Genomic DNA, 18446 nt, shown 5'->3' with positions numbered 1-18446 from the left:
AGGTTTGACTTTTGTTGACTTAAGGACGACGAAAAACGTTATCAAGACTTTTAGGATACTAGCATAAAGAACAATATATATTTGTTTACTTGTATTCGCTTTGTTTTGTATGAACAAGATGTGTTGTTTGTTGATTTTATGAAATAAAATGAGTTGATTAAATATTGTCACATTAATGGTGTCTTGTGTATTTGTCCAATCACGTTGTACCCCGGCATGTTCTGCCGCCTTTGGTCGGGGTGTGACATTGGCAACCTTAAGATCCACTTCCCTCTTCTCCATCTCCTCCGCCTGCTCTTTCCGCAGCTTGGCCTCCTCCTCATGAAGTTGGATCAAGTTACCCTGTTTGGTAATCTGAGTCTCTAATGCAGTGTTGGCTTCGAGGGCTTTGGCCAAGTCCGCCTCCTTCCGCTTCGTCTCATCCCGAGCGGCCATGAGAAGAGCGTCTTGCTTTTTGCACGCCTCCTCCCATTAGCGAGCAACGGCGACTTGTCTATCTTTCTCCGATTGGAGGGCAATTCCTGCGTCTTTTAGCTTCCACTCAGTAGTGTTGGCCTTAAGACGTTTCTCCTCATCCACTTACGGCATCAAGCATTGATCCCTCACCGGAAAGAACGCAAAGACAATAAGTAAACACTTTAGACAAAGAGTTAAAGAAAAAGGAGAACACTTACTTTTATCCACGTTTTGGAAGAATGGCTCCAAATACGGCCAAAAGCGTCTCATGTCTGCCCACACCAGGGCCTCTTCCGGAATGGCCTGCATCGGCATAGGCTTCTTCATCAGAACCTTGAACCATTCCTGCCCTTCAAAGGAAGCAATGGCCATCTCTGGAATCTTTTCGTTCGCCGGACGGCGAACCATCATTATCGGAACAACGGCTTCCCACATCCAGAAGAACTTCATCCTCCATTCATATGCACTGCTATAAGCCTCTTGGACACAGAGTCACAGTTGAACCACCCGTCGCGGTCGTGCATCTTATAGAAAACCGAGAATCGGTCAACCTTGGGCACAATACCGGTTGCCCTACATACGAATTCGAAATGGCGAATTCGCATTAAGCCGAAGGGATGGACCTGTGATAGGTGTATCCCATGGACGCTCAAAACATTCCACGGGAACTTGGTTATCGGAAACCAAAGATTCCCGTGGGAGAAGAAGTCGGCATAGACGGCCATCTTGTTGGCCAGAGGTTTGCTGGAGATTGAACCAGCAGCCGGGAATTCGGGTTCCCACTCCGGAGCAATGCCGTAAGTCGTAATAAGCTTCTCGAAGTCAGATTGTTTCCAACTGACTTCGATAATATCTATGTATGGAGATGAAGAAGCTTTCTTTTCGCCAGCCATAATGTCATAAGAAAGAGTAAAGCAGCGAGCAATTGTGAAAATTGGAAAAGGGAGAATCGGATAATTAAGAGAAAATTAAGAAGAATATGAACGATTAAGGGCGATAACTTCCAATCAGATATAACCGTCCTATTTATACCCATCGCAATTAATGTGATGGGAGTTTCGACAGTGGAGAGAGAAAAAGAAGGTCCACTTAGGTTACGCCACGTCATGCAGGAAAACCGAAAAAGCGAAAAGGTGTATAGTGGAGTACGGTTGACAGCCGGCATAGACGTCACATCAACTATTTGGCGCATGCAAGCTGTCACGTCGTCCATTTTCATGGTTATCCTCACCAAACATAAAATATCTCCACCAAACATAGAAATTCAAAAAACCCCAAAACATATCTTTAAGTCCAAAATTTCACCCGCATAAAACTTCACGTGAAAGAAACAATGGACTGGGGGGATAAGTAGGGTAGCAAAAAGACCCAAATACCCATAAAGACTACCCGCAAGTGAAAGAAGATTCCCTCAAAAGTCACCCGCGGAACATTTTAATCACCCGCATAACTCAAGTCAGAGGAAGAATAGTAATAAGACCCAGAGACTATCTGCGGGGTAATCCAGATGCCCTCAGAAGTCATCCGCAAAGTACTATTACCAGAAGGCATTGTTGTAAAAGTCGGCCTAGGCGGCCGAGTACTCGGCGCCTAAAAAAAAGTCAAATTTTATCATTGACCGCCTAGACCGATCTGGACCGCCTAGGCTGATTCAGACCGCCTAGACCCGAGTTGGACCGATTCCGACTATACTAGGCCGAGTAGGTGAAAGACGCTTCAGTAAACAGCCTAGGCGGGCCTCGGCTGTTTACTGAAGCGTCTTTCACCTACTCGGCCTAGTATAGTCGGAATCGGTCCAACTCGGGTCTAGGCGGTCTGAATCAGCCTAGGCGGTCCAGATCGGTCTAGGCGGTCAATGATAAAATTTGACTTTTTTTTATAAAAAAAAAACTAATTTTCTTCTTCACCCCTCATTCTTATTACCTAATCACCAAAAGATGATTCAGTCTCTCAAGACCAAAGGGTTTCAAACTTTCAATCTCTAAAGTTTTTGATGATCGTTTCACACAATCAGGTATGAATTATGATCTATTGACTATTGTATATATGTATTTGCTTTGCATGATGAAACCATTATTATTAAAGATGAAGAAATGGCATATGCCTTTGGCGCTGCTAAGCCTCCGCGATCTTTTGGTCATATTGATCGATTTGTGGATAATACTATTAATCCAGAAGATGTATTGAATAAGGGAAAATGCAAATGTGATAATTTATCAGACAAAATTCATAAGGAACAAATAATTCACGCAAAAGAGTATATATGTAGATGGGCATACAAATGTGCAATTCCTTTTCATGCATATGAAGATGATAGCTTCATATTGATGTTGGAGGCGGTTGGCAAATTTGGACGTGGGCTTCCACCTCCAACTAGATATGAGATGGGAGAAACATACCTAAAGAAAGAAGCTGAAAGAACAACAAATTTGTTGAAACCATACAAAGACGAATGGGAAATTAATGGATGCTCGATCATGACGGACGCTTGGTCTGATAGAAAGAGAAGGAACATAATGAATTTGTGTGTGAATTCGAAGTTAGGAATTGGTTTTTTATCCTCTAAAGAATCTTCCGACGAAGCTCACACGAGTGAACACATATATGAGTACGTAGAAGCTTGCATCAAGGAAGTTGGTCCCGAAAATGTTGTTCAAATTGTGACCGACAATGCTTCAAATAATATGGGAGCGGCAAAGTTGTTACACGAAAAAAGGCCAACTATATTTTGGACATCATGTGCAACGCATACCATCAATCTTATGCTTGAAGGTCTTAATTTTAATCGTGTTTTCTTTGATTTAGCATTATTGTTTTATTTTCTTATCTTTATTTTTTTTTGTTAATATTATTCTTTATTAACATGTTTATTTTTTTCAAAAAGGTATTGGTGCGCTACCTAGGTATAAAAAAATTATCACTAAAGCAAAAGCACTAACCGTGTTCATATACGCTCATCATAAAACTTTGTCTATGATTAGGAAGTTCACTAAAAAAAGAGATATTGTGAGATCGGGAGTCACAACATTTGCTTCTGCATTTCTCACTTTGCAAAGTTTGGCCGATAAGAAGTCCCAACTAAAACAAATGTTTACTAGCGATGAATGGGAAAAGTGTAAGTTTTCCAACACACCAAAAGGGAAAAGTGCTTATAATACGGTGTTGAATACCCCATTTTGGACCGGTGTAGCTTTATGTTTAAAAGTTTTTTCCTCTCTAGTTAAAGTTTTAAGGATGGTTGATGCAGATTGGAAGCCATCCATGGGGTTTATCTATGGTGAGATTAAAAGTGTGGAAGAAGATATAAAGAATGCTTTGGGAAATAATGAAAAAGATTACCAACCGGTTTTGGATATCATCTCAAAAAAAAATGAAAAATAGGCTTGACATGAAGCTACATTTAACGGCCTATCTTCTAAACCCATTTTATCTTAATAACAATTCGAATATTCTAAATGATATTGATGTGTCAGATGCAATTATCGATTTAGTTGGTACGATATATCCAGGAAATCACAGTTTGCAAAACCATATTGTAACGGTCGAGTTGCCGGTGTACAAGGGTAAACAAGAAAAGTTTAGTCGGGATATGGCACTAAAAGGATGTGAGGTGAATGACGACAAATTCGATCAGGGTACGTTATATATTTTAATTTATAATTGGCCCGAGTTAATACTTTATAGTTTGTGAATTATATAAAGTTGTTTTCACAGTTTAGTGAATTTAATGATTTGATAACATGATTGTTTACTTTTCACATTGTATCGAATTGGTGGGCAGCTTATGGTGCATCGGCTCCCGAATTGAGAAAGATTGCTATGAGGATACTTTCTTTAACAACTAGTTCGTCGGGATGTGAACGAAATTGGAGCACATTTGAAGGGGTTAGTAACTTTAATATTACTAGGTGAATATTAGTCAAAGTATGCTTATTTAGTTATTATTTACTTAACCATTTGTTGTTTATTTTTAGCATTTGTAGGTGCATACAAAGAAAAGAAATAGACTACAGGCAAGCAAATTGAGCAATCTTGTTTTCATTTAATTTAATGCAAATTTGATGGAAAGTAACGTAAAAAGGAAGACTAGGAAAATGGAAGTATTATTAGCAAAGGATGCAAGTGAGGCTCAAGATTGGATTGTCGAAGGTGATGTAGAGGAAGGTGATGATGAATCTTTAGAAAACCGAAGAAGTGCTAGATTGATAGAACTTGACGAGGAAGATTTCGTGTCCGAGGATGAAGAGGAATTGAATGATGAGGTAGAATATGAGTAGGATGGGGCTAACATCAATGAGCAATACGGAGACACCTTGGAACACAATGATTAAATGTTTGACATGTCTAATAGTCTAATATATTTTTGAATAGATAATACTTTTTGAAATACGCTAGTATTTGTAGTTTTAACTTTTGATGTATATTTAAACATCTATCCTTTAATGTATTTTGAATTTTCATTATGGTTGGATGCAACGCAATTATTAATTTGAGCATTCATTTGGTTAAATATTGGTATATTTATGATTTTTCACATGTATATTAGTATATAATATCCTAAAAATTAATTTCCTCTATAAATCACCATATCTGAGTACTCCCCGCCTAGGCCGAGTACTCGCAACTCCCCAGTCGGCCGCCCTGGGAGCGCCTAGCGAGTTTTACAACCTTGCCAGAAGGTGACATCAGAAGGACAGCTGTAATTAACTAACTTCATTCTAGAAGATTTACCAAGATCTTTCCTTGGGAAGCACGTGACGTAAAACCAATGAGAAAAGGACAGGTTGCGAGTTTGTTATAACCGTGCACATGGCTTTTAAGCTCGTCCTATCATATGCGGACACGTGTCCAGGTTGTTACAAAGGCATCTTCTGGAAGAGGACAGCTAGACCAATAATATTTCCTAAACCCTTCAGCTATAAATACATTCGTCATTTCCATGAGGTACTCATTCACTCCCAACGATTTACTCAAAATACTTTAAGTACTTTTCTCTCTATTAGAACTGTATTTATTCTCACGTCGGAGGGTGGTTATGGGAAGACCCTCCCTCTTGTTCTTCCCGTAACGAGCTCACGGTGGCTGTTTTGCAGGTTTTCGTCATTGGACTTGGAAGATTGTACTCGTATCGTTAATTTGGTAATTGTTTGACCCGTACCCTGTGGATTCATTGATCTAACTCCTTAAGGATTAGATCCGTGTTTCTTCACCCTTGTTGTAAATGGAGCTAGTGTGATTCCACAATCTAAATAGCAAACACACACATAAAGGTGAAATCTTTGAAATCCGTCATTCTCTCTAAACGTTTCATCTATTATACGCATTCAAGATTAATACTTTCACCAACAACTATGATGACTTATTTTCCTAACTATTTTTAGGTAATTAGTAAGGAAAGTCATTATAGAAGATATAGTTTTGAAATGCTTAATCAATGTAAATTATGTCTTTTGGAAACAAACAATGATTGTAACGTTTACGTGTGTTTAGTCTCAGTGTACATAAAGTAATATTTTAATCAAACAAATATTTTTTGTTGCATAACATAGATTTCAAATAAATTGACAAAACCGGTACAAACTGTTGATCGCATGTCCATGCCCCTGAGGCGAACCGGGTGTGACAACAACCCACTTGATGTAATGGAACGTGAACGACATCAACCCTAGAGTTGTCCAAAATGTCACCGTATCTGCTTTAGATTATGGCGGATTCAGGGAAGTTATTCAATGTAGCAAATTTTGTGGCTTTTTTGAGAGATTGGTTCCCTGTTGTGTATATAGAGGTATTAGGGGCAGGAGATATTGCTTTGTAAACCTTGCAAGTAATATTGCCGCAACCTAAAATGCTAAATCGGATTGGGGCTTCCACCATTACTAGTTTAAGGTTTGGAGAGTGAATTGGGGTTGTGAGGGGTGAAGATGATGGCGGTAGACTATGTTGGTAGTGTAGTTGGGGGTAGTGACGGTGGTCGTGAAAAAGATGAACTGGGGTTAAGACATGATGAAGTGGGTGGGGTCCAAATTATTTTATTTTATTTATACATCTTTTTAGATAACTTATACATTGAATTTAACAGTGTGTACCCTTAATAAAATGACCTAAATACCTCGATTTAACGAAAAAATAGATGAAGGTAACGGATTGTATGAACATTGCAACTTTTAAAAACCATGATGAAAGACGGGAAAAAAAAGAAATTTTGAATGAAAATACGAAATGACTTACTTTAAAAAATATGTGAGTTGACATGATAATACTATTTTATTCTTTTTGAAAAAACAATATGCAATTTACTTTTTTTAAACAATTAAACCTAATAATTATTTGAAATCAAATGGTGTACTCTTGTTAGGGATTCAAGGAAATATCCTTGTTAACAAGACATATCGGATTGGGATTGCCAAACAAAAAGAGTCATCTCAATTCTCATACCCATGACCAAGGTCTTGAACCTGTCAACACAGTCTCTTTTCATTTGAGGTCTAGGATCTTGATTTTGATTTTGATTTGTGTTATGAAATAGTCATTTAACGTAAAATAATCCCCAAGTTTAGGTTAATGGATCAATGCAAATGGAGACAACTATGACTTTCTATTATGCTCGTCTCGTTTACTTTTTTTTAATGGAGATAACGACTCCAAACCAAAGTGAATGGGAAATTTGGGTTTTAGTTGTCATAGATATTATTTAATCTTATTATATGATATTTTTAATCCATGATATCCTTGACTTCTAGAAAGAAAAAAGAAGCGAAAAACTTCGTCTTCTCTTATCATAAATATTATTAAGTGGTATTAGTCTTCTTTTTATGGCTACCTTAAGTCTTGCAGTACTCGTAACTTTTTATTAAAAAAAACTTCGTTTGATTTAAAACCTTGATTAGGAATTTAGCATATATAAGTGGCAGGAATTTGTAATTGGGCAGCCAATCATTTTAATCATCTTTGGCCATTTAATCAATTCAGTTTAGTATCGTTTATGATGGATTAGAGCTTGTTTTTCGTGATACTCTTCTTTTTACGTCTTATGTGCCACACAAACCGGATTACAATTAATACATCTTATAATTAGTTGAAAACTGAGATGTGTTAGAAAACTCATTTGCTTCACATAGTTAACTCGTTTTGCTTCAAAAAAATGGATAAAACAAGTCTAAAAGTTAATCTGATTTGATATATATATATATATATATATATATATATATATATATATATCCATGGTTTCCATATCTTTGCAAAGTTTATTTTTTCTCACTGAACATAAACATTGTTGGAGGACAAAATGTGATCGGGTCAAATGGATCGGACAAAAGTAAACAATAAGGTTAATAATAAATAATAATTATCTAAATAATTAAGATTAAGAAGTAAATAGTATAAATAAAAAACTATATAGAAAAATCCTTTCTCCATTCTTTGCAAATGAGACAAATCAAATAGAAAAAAGAAGTTTCTTTTTGGTCTTCCTTTTACGGCCATCCTTAAGTTTGAAATTCACATATATATTTTTTAATCTTTCTAAAAATAAATTGTACTCTCCCTATTCACATTTTAAGAAGCACATCTTGATCTTGATCTCCAGGAACATTATATGGACAACACCCCCTCAATTTGAAGGTGAATACAAATAGACAACCCCAACTTAGAAATAAGATCTATATGTTGAAGACCAACAAGACTTTGGGTAACCAAATTCGCTAAGCTGATCCGAAAGTGTTATGTGAGAATAGAAGTGAATTAGGGGGGGGGGGGGGGGTAATGTAGCTGCCGACCGGCAGCTAGGTCTCTGACCTAGGTCTCCCCTTTAACTTACACACGTGTAAACTACCGCAGCACCAACCAATGATAATTTGATGTGAATGCGCAAGGAAAGAAAGTTATCTATCAAAAGTGGTGAGGGTAATGTAGCTGCCGACCACCGCTTTTAATATAGTATATATGTGGTATATTATTTAATTATTAAATATAACAAAAATTTATTTTTGTTAACGACTAACCTATAAAGCCTGATGACTCGGGTAACCCAAAGACAAAATGTGACCCTATATGTCCACGATCGCAGATAGTGCTGGGTAGTCAAAGTACATCATCCTATATGCCTACTATGGTAAAACCCGATTAAAATCAAATTCGAACATAAAACTTTACGGTCTCCTATCCAAATCTTCAATTCACCTTAATACCAATGCATGCAGTTAAAACTCATTGGTAAACTCTGTAAATATATATATATATATATATATATTTAGAAAAATACTTTTGAACAAGGTTAAATGTGTTAATTTGTAAATAGAGATATAAACCCAATTTTATGCCTGTCCTAGTCTGTAATTTTAATATTTATAAATTATATATATCCACTGAAATTTAAACTAAAGTTTTTAAAAGTGAGAATAAGGAAAAGTTGTAAATTGGACAATTTGGACTTGTATTCTTTTCCTTATCCTTTTATGAAAGGGAGGATACCCAAGTCAAAATATTGTCTGCATTATAAAAGTCAAATTGTCACTAATACATGTCAAAATATGAAATAGAAAGTCAACAGCGTGTTTGTTGTTTGTTTGCCTTAGCTTTTTTTTTGTTTTTCTATGCGGTAGAAAAACATAAAAATGTCTTGTTAGCAGATCGGTTGGTGGTCACTGGATCCTCTCGTCGCATTGTGTGGGATTGGTTTAGAGCTCCTTGCTCCCAACAGGAGGTGATCGAGAAGCAAGAGTTGGAAGATCTCCTTCAAGGGGTGGTGATGGTTGACCGTGAAGATTCATGGTCTTGGGCGGTTGGTAGTTGCAAAGAGTTCGAGGTTTCGTCGATTAAAAGATGGATGGTGCAGTCCGTTGTGGATGCTGGGAGTTTCGGTTTTCAATTGAGCGATTGGGTCCCGAAAAAATGTAATATTTTTATGTGGAGGGCCGTTCTGGATAGTCTTCCAACCAAGGAGGCTTTAGCTAGACGTCATTTGCATTGTGATGATCATAGTTGCGCTTTATGTGAGAGTAATTAGGAATTGCTCGAGCACTTGTTAACCGGGTGTTTCATCTCTATGGCCGTTTGGAATGCGATTGGTTCATGGTGCAACATCCCTAGATCTTTTGTTTTCCATGTCAATGATTTGGTGGAAGTGCATAAGGTTAGTGGTGCGACGGGGAACAAGAGATTGATTATTCATGGCATTGTCATCATTACTTGTTGGAGGATTTGGCGGGCTAGGAATGAAAAGATTTTTTCGGGCAAGAACACTAAGGTGGTAGAAATGGTTGCGGATATAAAATCTTTGGGTTTTCTTTGGTACAAAAATAGATCTAAGATAGGGGTAGTGGATTGGAAAAGATGGTGTTTATTTGATGTAACGTGATTGTTGTTTTTGGTTTTTGGATTTCGGCGTCTTTCTCCATCTTGGTGATAGTCGTTGGTTGTGTTTGTTTTTAATGAAAGTCAATTTTCAAAAAAAAAATCTACTCGTGTAGCCACGATTGGTGCAGATTTTAGAGTTCAAATTTCTAAAAACATTCTGAAATAGCAAACACAACAAACTTTTTATATTGAATTGTTGATTTGGAGTGGGATCCGGTACAAAAAAAAATTAACTTACTAAACATACAAATAATAGAGTAATTACAATTTTGAATTAAAATAATTATGTTATAAAAAATAATATAGTGTAATACTAATAATAATAATCTAGTTCAAAAGTTATAGAGTAATAATAATTACTCTGGTTATTTGTAAATTTCTCTCGATAAATATCATTTGTATTTAATCCAAACATTTGTTGATTTTTCATAGCTTAATATAAAAGGTTTTTTTAATCTTTCTAAAAAACTCTTTTAAGTCTTATTTTTATCAGACTTGATGGTAATACTGAATTCAATGAACTTGTTCATGAACAGTTCACATATACATACGGAGAAATACAGATGAACACAAATAATATTTTCTTGGCTAGTCGAGAATAGTCAATATCAATGATTTTGTTATGACCACCAAGTTTGTATTAAGTGTTTTGTTAGCATTCATATCCGTACGTTAATTCACATAACACTAATATATCCTTTTGTTTTATAGTTAATTATTTTGCTTAAATCTATAAGATAAAATTAAAAAAGGTCATTAGAAAAACACTAAAAACCTTTAATGCATGAGCGTAAACTAACATGAATAAACAAATTATCGAACGCTCATAAACACAACTGAACGAACACGACTTCTGTTTGTGTTCGGTCATTTAGTTAATCAAACGAAATTTCTTGTTCATATTCGTTTATTTATTAAACGAATGAAACATAGTCAAACTTTATGCCATGGTTCATTTATCTCCCAAATTCCCTTCATTATAGCCACTCAATACTGGAAACAACTGAAAACAAACAATCAAATTGCATGCGACCAATTGCCAACATGGCTGTCCACCTTGGCTAAGATTGACTCGGTACACATCACATAGACACAATTAATTAGGTATGCCGTATGAACCCATTGGACTATCAGACTATGATGTGAACGCTTCATAAGACAAACCGGAATAAATTATTTAGGTAAAAAATAAATTTTTAAATACTAAACAAACATAACGTAAAACTATAAGTTTATTTAAAATGTCTAGTTGGACAATTCATTTATATTCATATACCAAAGATGAAGATCCTATCTAATCTATACATATACAAAAGTTAGCAACGTGCTACTTATGCCTGATTTGGATGGTTAACTTATTTGTATTGGCTCATGTTGATTTTGGATCAAAACTTTGTTTTATATGATATTTAGTCAACCTATTGTATTTTCATCATGTCTTTTCATAAAACGTGATACATATAGATAAAAACTTGATTTAACAAATATCTACAAAAGATCAAATTCCGCTATTTGAGACGGACAACGATAAAAGAAAAGAAACCATATTGTACTTGAACATAAGCGAACTTGTAAAGCTACATGCATAAATACGTTAATAATTTTATTATTTATTTGCTATATATATTTATATTTATAGTTATATTTATATTTATATTCTTGAGTTAAAAATAAAAGAAAGTATCATACCATAAGAGAACTGACCCTACATTTGATTGTTTTCATTTTTATCACGTTATCCATCTCCTAAGTATAAATAAATGATCCGTTTGACTATATCGAACTAACACTTTTAGCTCCTCGTGTTGCTGTATGAATCTTATTCCATCAAATTGATCTTAATATTATTAGTAACTTCACTCTAATATGAAACATGGTACAGTTTTATATTTGCATTCAATCAATTAGATTTCTTGGTTGTACTTATAATCCATATGTTAATTAAAATAAAGGAAAATTGGATTTAAATAATCCCGCATTTAATGGATTGGCTAATAATAATCCCATCTCCGGTATTTCCTGCTGGTAGTCCCACATTTTCAATGTTTTTTGTTTTATAAACCAGCGTTAAAAAAAACTTAACGAGGTTAAATATTTGCTTATATGGCGAGTGACTAGGCTTTTTAATATCCACCTGGCTTTTCCCTTTATATCCCCCCCCCCCTCTCTCCCATTACCTACGTGTAACACTCACAATTTAAACCCCAAACATATTCATGATATTGCAGTCCGTGACAGCGCTCATATCCGCCACCTCAAACCGTCGTTTTCTGGACGGATCTGAGGTTTCGATTTCAGTTTCCGGCACGACGGTGGAGTTAGGACGAAAGTCAATGGTAACGATGGATTTGAGATCGGATCTACGGTCGGAGATTGACGGTGAGCATAAGGTTAGGGTTTCGGCTCAGTTTCTTCTATCTCTATCTTCTGAGCCATTGATTGATTTTTGGGATGAGAGAGAGAGGATAGAGAAGGTCTGAATGTGGCGGTGATTGGTGGTCACCGACATCTTGAAGTTGTGGTGGTGATTTGTTGCCGCCAGCTTTGAGTAGTCGCCGGATTTAATGGTGATGCTTGGTGTTGGTTGTGGATGAGAAAGAAAGCATATACGGAGATGTGGCGTTGATCGCTTGTTGTGACGGTGGCATGGTCAAGCAGCGGTGATGGTGGTGGTCAGGTGGCCGGATTTAATGGTCATCAGAGATGGAGTTTTTTTTTTTGGGGGGGGGGGAATTGATGGCTTGTGGTGGTGACGGTGACGTATGTTGGTGGTGATAAGCGGTGGTGGTGTTGGGGTAAGTGGTAGAGGTGGTGGCCGGAGGAGTGGTGGTTAACCTCAGTGGTTAGTTTTGGGGTTTAAAAGGGGGGGGGGGGATATAAAGAGAAAAGCCAGGTGGATATTAAAAAGCCTAGTCACTCACCACATAAGCAAATACTTAACCCCGTTAAGTTTTTTTTAACACTGGTTTATAAAACAAGAAACATCGAAAATGTGGGACTGCTAGCGGGAAATATTGAATGTGGGATTATTATTGGCCAATCCATTAAAGGTGAGATTATTTAAATCCAATTTTCCTAAAATAAATAAAGAAAGATAGTCATACAAAACAACGAAACACCGTGTTTCGATAAAGAAAAATATCATCACATAACGGTTAATGACCATTCCTATCCACTATCTCCTATTACATCAAACTATGCCTATCTAACAACTTATGGCTAAATTTACCTGTTCCGTTAAAGGCACTAAAAGAGTTCACCTTGATGAGACTAATACACATAAATTATCTTACGACCATCATGGCGTTCCAACTAGCCTCCGTCTAGATTAAACCAAGATATGTAAATCCTGACCAAATTCCGGTTGGACAATTAAAGTTGGCCTGAAACATCAAAAAATGGTTTAGAACCTGTCGTAAAATATGTCTTAAACCACTAAAAATGGTTATTTAAAGGCTCACCCTTTTAGCCTTGAGTGTGTTTTATGTCTTCAATGACATAAACGAATAAAATGATCTGAGCAACTAAACATAGATTGAAAGCCAAAACCAAATTCTCAACGTACTTTTATAGAAAGTAAAAAATATATAATAATTTACATCTATGATATATAATAATTCACTGTACATTAGTTACATCAAGTTTGAACCTTCACCCATGGTGAGAAAAAAAATAGAGGTGACTGCTGTGTTTCTGAGTCTCATTTAAAAAGGAGAGATGAAGGAAATGAGAAGAAAATGTGAATGAATTATGTTGCAGAGATTTTTTAAAGAGGGAAAGGGAAGGGAGAAAAAATGCTAGAAAATTTAATTCCATACTCATCATTCCAAATTAGAAAGATTATGAGAGAAAATGTGTGTGTATAGCATTAACTACCTATTAACTTCTAAATTTTCTTTTTTTTTTTTCTTTCATTTTCATTAAACTCAGTAACATGAAACTAAGTGACACATTTTCTTTCCTCTCTCTTTCTTTTTTTTTAATTCTTCTTCTTTTTTTTTTCTCTCCTTAAATGAAACTCGAGAAAATGTAATTAATAAAAGTATAGGGGTCAATTGTACCATCTGATGGTACGTAAATACGGTCGTCAACAAAACCCTCACAACCGCGTAGAATCCTCCCTCTTCATCTATATTATTATTATTATTATTATTCTTCAGGCACACAGACACACACACACACCAAACCCTTAAACCTATACATACACAAACACATATAATCGATGCTGGTATCTTCAAGATCTATCTAAAGACACAACCCAACAATGAAACTATACGCCCGGCAAAAGCAGCAGCAGCGTGTGGTTCCACGGCGGCTGGAACGACGGAACGCCATCAAAAACATCGAATACGACGCCTCCACGTCACCATCCTTGTCATCGTTTGATGATCAATTCGACGATCAGTCGTCTCACGGATCAAGATCACTTGATATTGCCTCGTTGGCTGACCGTACCAGCTTCCGAATTGAAGGTACCGAAGGTGAATTTGACGCGATTTGCCGCCGGTTAGGGCTTTCCGGCCCCGATGACTTTGCGATTTCGACCGCCGATTGGGAGAAGCGGAGATCATATTCGCCCACTGCTGTAAGCTTCCCGGTTGCTTCTAGGTTGAATAATAATATTAACAATGATAATTTGGTTGGTAGAGAGTTGCCCGAGAGTAATAGTAATTTGTCGGTGAGTTTCGAGAGTAAGGTTAGCTTTAGTGATGATGATGATGAAGAGGTTTTGGTGATGGATAATAATAATAATAATAATAATAATAATAATAAGATTGGAAATTATGGGACGGATAAAACAATTGAGAGGCGAAACGTGGAGGGCGGAATTAAGGGAGTTCGGCCGCCGGTACTTGCGCCTCCACCGGCTATTTCTCGAGCTATTGTGGATAATATGGGTTCAAATTGGGAATTGATTAAGAGTTTTGCTCCTATAGATGATGAAGACTTGGTGTCGGATGGACCAGATGAGGAGGACTTGGGGTTAGATGGATTGGATGATGCGATTGATGAGACAAGAGGGGTGGTGACGTCAAGGAATGATATGGCTGTGTCGCCGTCTGGTTCGGAGAGGATGGGTGATGAGGATGAAGGGTCGTCTAGAGGAGGGGTTGAGGAGCAAAATGCTCCTCTTTCGTCGAGTGGATCGATCAGGGGCGGATTTAACAACTGGCAGAAGGGTGATTTTCTTGGAAGCGGTTCGTTTGGGACTGTGTACGAAGGTTTTGATGAGTAAGTGCATGGTTATTGTTTTTGATATTGTATGCAGTTAGTACTAGTTGGTGTTTTGTTTGCCATATCGATGTTATCGTCTGATATGTTTTTTTGGCGTTTATTTTTGCAGAATGGGACATTTTTTTGCTGTGAAGGAGGTTTCTTTGCTTGATTCAGGTAGCCAGGGAAAGCAGAGCATTCTTCAACTTGAACAGGTGATGTATTATTTACATCATTTCTCTTGTTTATGTTATAGGATTAAATGATTAATATCAACTAAGTCTTGAGTTTCTGCATACTTAACTTTTATTTTTGTCTTTTAATGTTTACAGGAAATATCTTTATTAAGTCAATTCCATCACGATAACATAGTTCGATATCTTGGAACAGATACGGTATGCAATTCTTCTTAGGGGCATAATACCTTGATTTTGATGATAGGCAATGGCATAAGATTTGGATTCCTGATAATATGTTAAGTTGAAATGGTGTTTCAACTTTCAGGATGATGGCAAGCTTTATATCTTTCTTGAGCTCGTTACTAAAGGTTCACTGGCAAAGCTCTACCAAAAGTATGAGCTGCGGGATTCCCAAGTCTCAGCTTACACCAGGCAGATTTTGAGTGGTTTGAACTATTTGCATGAACGAAAAGTGGTGCATAGGTAACCTGTTTATTTATTTATTTATTTTTAATTTTGCTACTATTTTAATGTCATATACGGTTTTTTAATATCACTTTATCACACATTCTAGGGATATCAAATGTGCTAATATATTGGTTGATGCAAGTGGATCTGTAAAGCTTGCGGATTTTGGGTTGGCAAAGGTAATGAAAACACAATGTTCTATTATCTCATTGTCATTTTCTTGTTTTTTTTTGTTCATATGATTACATATACGTTAATGTTATCTTCACTCTACAGGCAACCACATTGAATGACATTAAATCTTGCAAAGGGACTCCATATTGGATGGCTCCAGAGGTAATATTTGTTCTTAAATCTAGTTTTGTCTCTGGCTGTATTACCTGGGACACTGGACCATCCTTGTATTAGGATCCCAGTACTAATTACTATTTATTGCATGCTTCTGTATGTTTTCATTGACAAGTTATGTCCTGCATGGTCAGGTTGTTAATAATAGATCAAACAATGGTTATGGACTTGCAGCTGATATATGGAGCCTCGGTTGCACTGTCTTGGAGATGTTAACTCGTAAAATCCCGTACTCCCACTTGGAAGGGGTATGCTTATCATTTACTTTATTTATCTTTTCTTAAATAATAACAGATTTTCTAATAAATGGAGAACATCAAAACACTCTTATCATACACCCTGTTTTCTTGCAGCTGATTATGATTAGTTGTAACATAATAGTTCTTTGGTTTTGCAGATGCAAGCACTGTTTAGAATTGGCAGGGGTCAACCTCCTCCAATACCCGACACATTGTCTACAGAGGCCCAGGATTTCATACTGAAATGTCTGCAAGTCAACCCAAACGACCGTCCTACTGCCGCCCAGCTGCTGGACCACCCCTTTTTGAGGAGACGAACTTCTATGAACCTTGGCCTTCCGTCCCCACACCACAACTCCACACAGTTGTAGCAGCTTTTAATAATTTCTCATAGTAAACAATACAGGTAAGTTTCGGTCTCTAAATTTCATTTTAAACAACATGTTAACTTGATAAGCATTTTAACTATCAATATGGCATCAAGCCACGCAATGATTATCATTACTTTATTGTAGTTGTTAAGGGGTGGTAAGATAAGCAGGTTTTTTATTGGTTAAAACGGTCATTTTTTTGTCATGAGATGGCCTGCAAACACTTTTTAGACTTTTAAATTATAATTATGGCATTTGTTACTTTTTTATGGTTACGGAAAGAATAAAAAAACTAATACAAATATTTGGATAAAAACCAACACGACCCTTTTGACCCGTGGACACTTGACATATTCCTGTTAAATGGAACTTTTTTATTTCAACTGTTTGGAATAAAGCATAACCTGCTGTTGCATAGTTTTGGAAGTCTATTTTATCTTATTCTGTTGCATGTTTAACTTGTACAGGAATTGATTGTGGTCCACATTATTGATTCAAGCTGTGAAAGCATAGATGTTGGGGTTGTAGTTGTAGTTTAATTGGTTCTGCATTCACAAGCATTTGCAGAGGTTGTATGTTGTTGTAAAGAATGGCGTGTTGTTTTGTAGAGGGATTTTGTACATACTTTGGACAAAACAAAACACAATTGTTTGATTGGGGAACAAGGTTTTTTTTCTCTTTCGTTTTTTGGTTTTTCGTGTAGGTATTAGAAGCCAGAAGCCAGAAGCCATGTTCTTGGTGTTTGTATGTCATTTTGTTTACACTTGCAGTTGTTAATGGTAGTTTGACCCCTTTTGTCTTTGAAACATGTATTTTAGAGAGACAAAAAATATAGTGTTGTGAAAGAAACTGTTGCTTTGAGGCGAGGTGACCGGTCACATTTTGTCTTCATCTTGTATTGAAGCTATAAAGCACAAGAGGCATGTCAATTGTTAGTTATCATATCAATAATAGTTAAGTGCTTTCAAATCAGCTTTTGTGCATAGGACCATAGGATTCATGGTCAAAAAGTAACAAAATTTCCAGCCGTGGGGTTAGCATATGACAATCATGACGGATTGTGATGTTTGATATAATACAATTGTGAATGTATGGAAAATTGCATAATATGATGACAATCATGACGGATTGTGATGTTTGATATAATACAATTGCGAATGTATGGAAAATTGCATGATATCAAACACTGAAAAATGTTTGATATTATACAATTTTCCATAAATTCAACTTTTGCGAGACCGAAAATGCATTGATGGCCGTGAAGAAAAGATAACACCGTTTTTCATTTAAATAGCTCAAAAGATAACAAAAACAAGTTCTAATATGTTGTAAGTTTTAAATATGAAATCATATAGTCATGAAAAAATTTTGTAGGTAAAGAGGTGAAGATTGAAGAGGTTATACGTGATATTAAGTCTTTAGGCTTTCTTTGGTTTAAACATTGATCGAAATAGAAAACAATAGAATGGTTGAATTTGTGTAATTTTGTTTTCTTCATGTGGTGGTGGCGGTGCCTCTGTGGCTTATGGAGGGTGTCTTGTTTGTGTGTTGTTGGTTGTATATATAATAAAAAAAAATTTCACTTGTATGTAGTAGTGTTAGTTGTTTATAATGAGAAAGAGAAAGATAACGATTATTTGGGTATGTAACCGTTCATTCTTTATATATCATATTTCTTGATTTTCCTATTTAGTAGCTTGCCATGGAAATCTTTTAACTTACTAACGGCCGGCTGTATATTTAAGTGACATGCTTTTTCATAGCCCAGATTTACATTAATACCTCAGACGGAGTACATTATAACCATCCATTGTTAG

At 36.2% G+C, this 18446-nt stretch overlaps 2 protein-coding genes across 2 annotated transcripts; both read left to right on the top strand.

Moving 5' to 3' along the window:
- The first annotated feature begins 2549 nt into the window (after positions 1-2549).
- LOC143636567 (uncharacterized) lies at positions 2550-3837 on the top strand. Its single transcript, XM_077104132.1, has 2 exons — positions 2550-3228; positions 3341-3837. The coding sequence occupies exons 1-2, from the start codon at positions 2550-2552 to the stop codon at positions 3835-3837; spliced, it is 1176 nt and encodes a 391-aa protein (XP_076960247.1).
- Positions 3838-14011: 10174 nt separating this feature from the next.
- Positions 14012-17310, top strand: LOC143636582 (mitogen-activated protein kinase kinase kinase 1-like). The gene is made up of 9 exons (XM_077104147.1): positions 14012-15042; positions 15155-15239; positions 15357-15419; positions 15529-15686; positions 15778-15850; positions 15948-16007; positions 16154-16267; positions 16417-16664; positions 17097-17310. The coding sequence occupies exons 1-8, from the start codon at positions 14075-14077 to the stop codon at positions 16627-16629; spliced, it is 1734 nt and encodes a 577-aa protein (XP_076960262.1). The 5' UTR covers positions 14012-14074; the 3' UTR covers positions 16630-16664; positions 17097-17310.
- The last annotated feature ends 1136 nt before the right edge of the window (positions 17311-18446 follow it).

Source organism: Bidens hawaiensis, unplaced genomic scaffold, assembly GCF_021521415.1.
Source record: "Bidens hawaiensis isolate Kalapana, Puna unplaced genomic scaffold, B.hawaiensis_p1.1 tig00008011_1, whole genome shotgun sequence".
Lineage (NCBI taxonomy): Eukaryota > Viridiplantae > Streptophyta > Magnoliopsida > Asterales > Asteraceae > Bidens > Bidens hawaiensis.
This window is presented reverse-complemented; position numbering and strand designations above follow the sequence as displayed.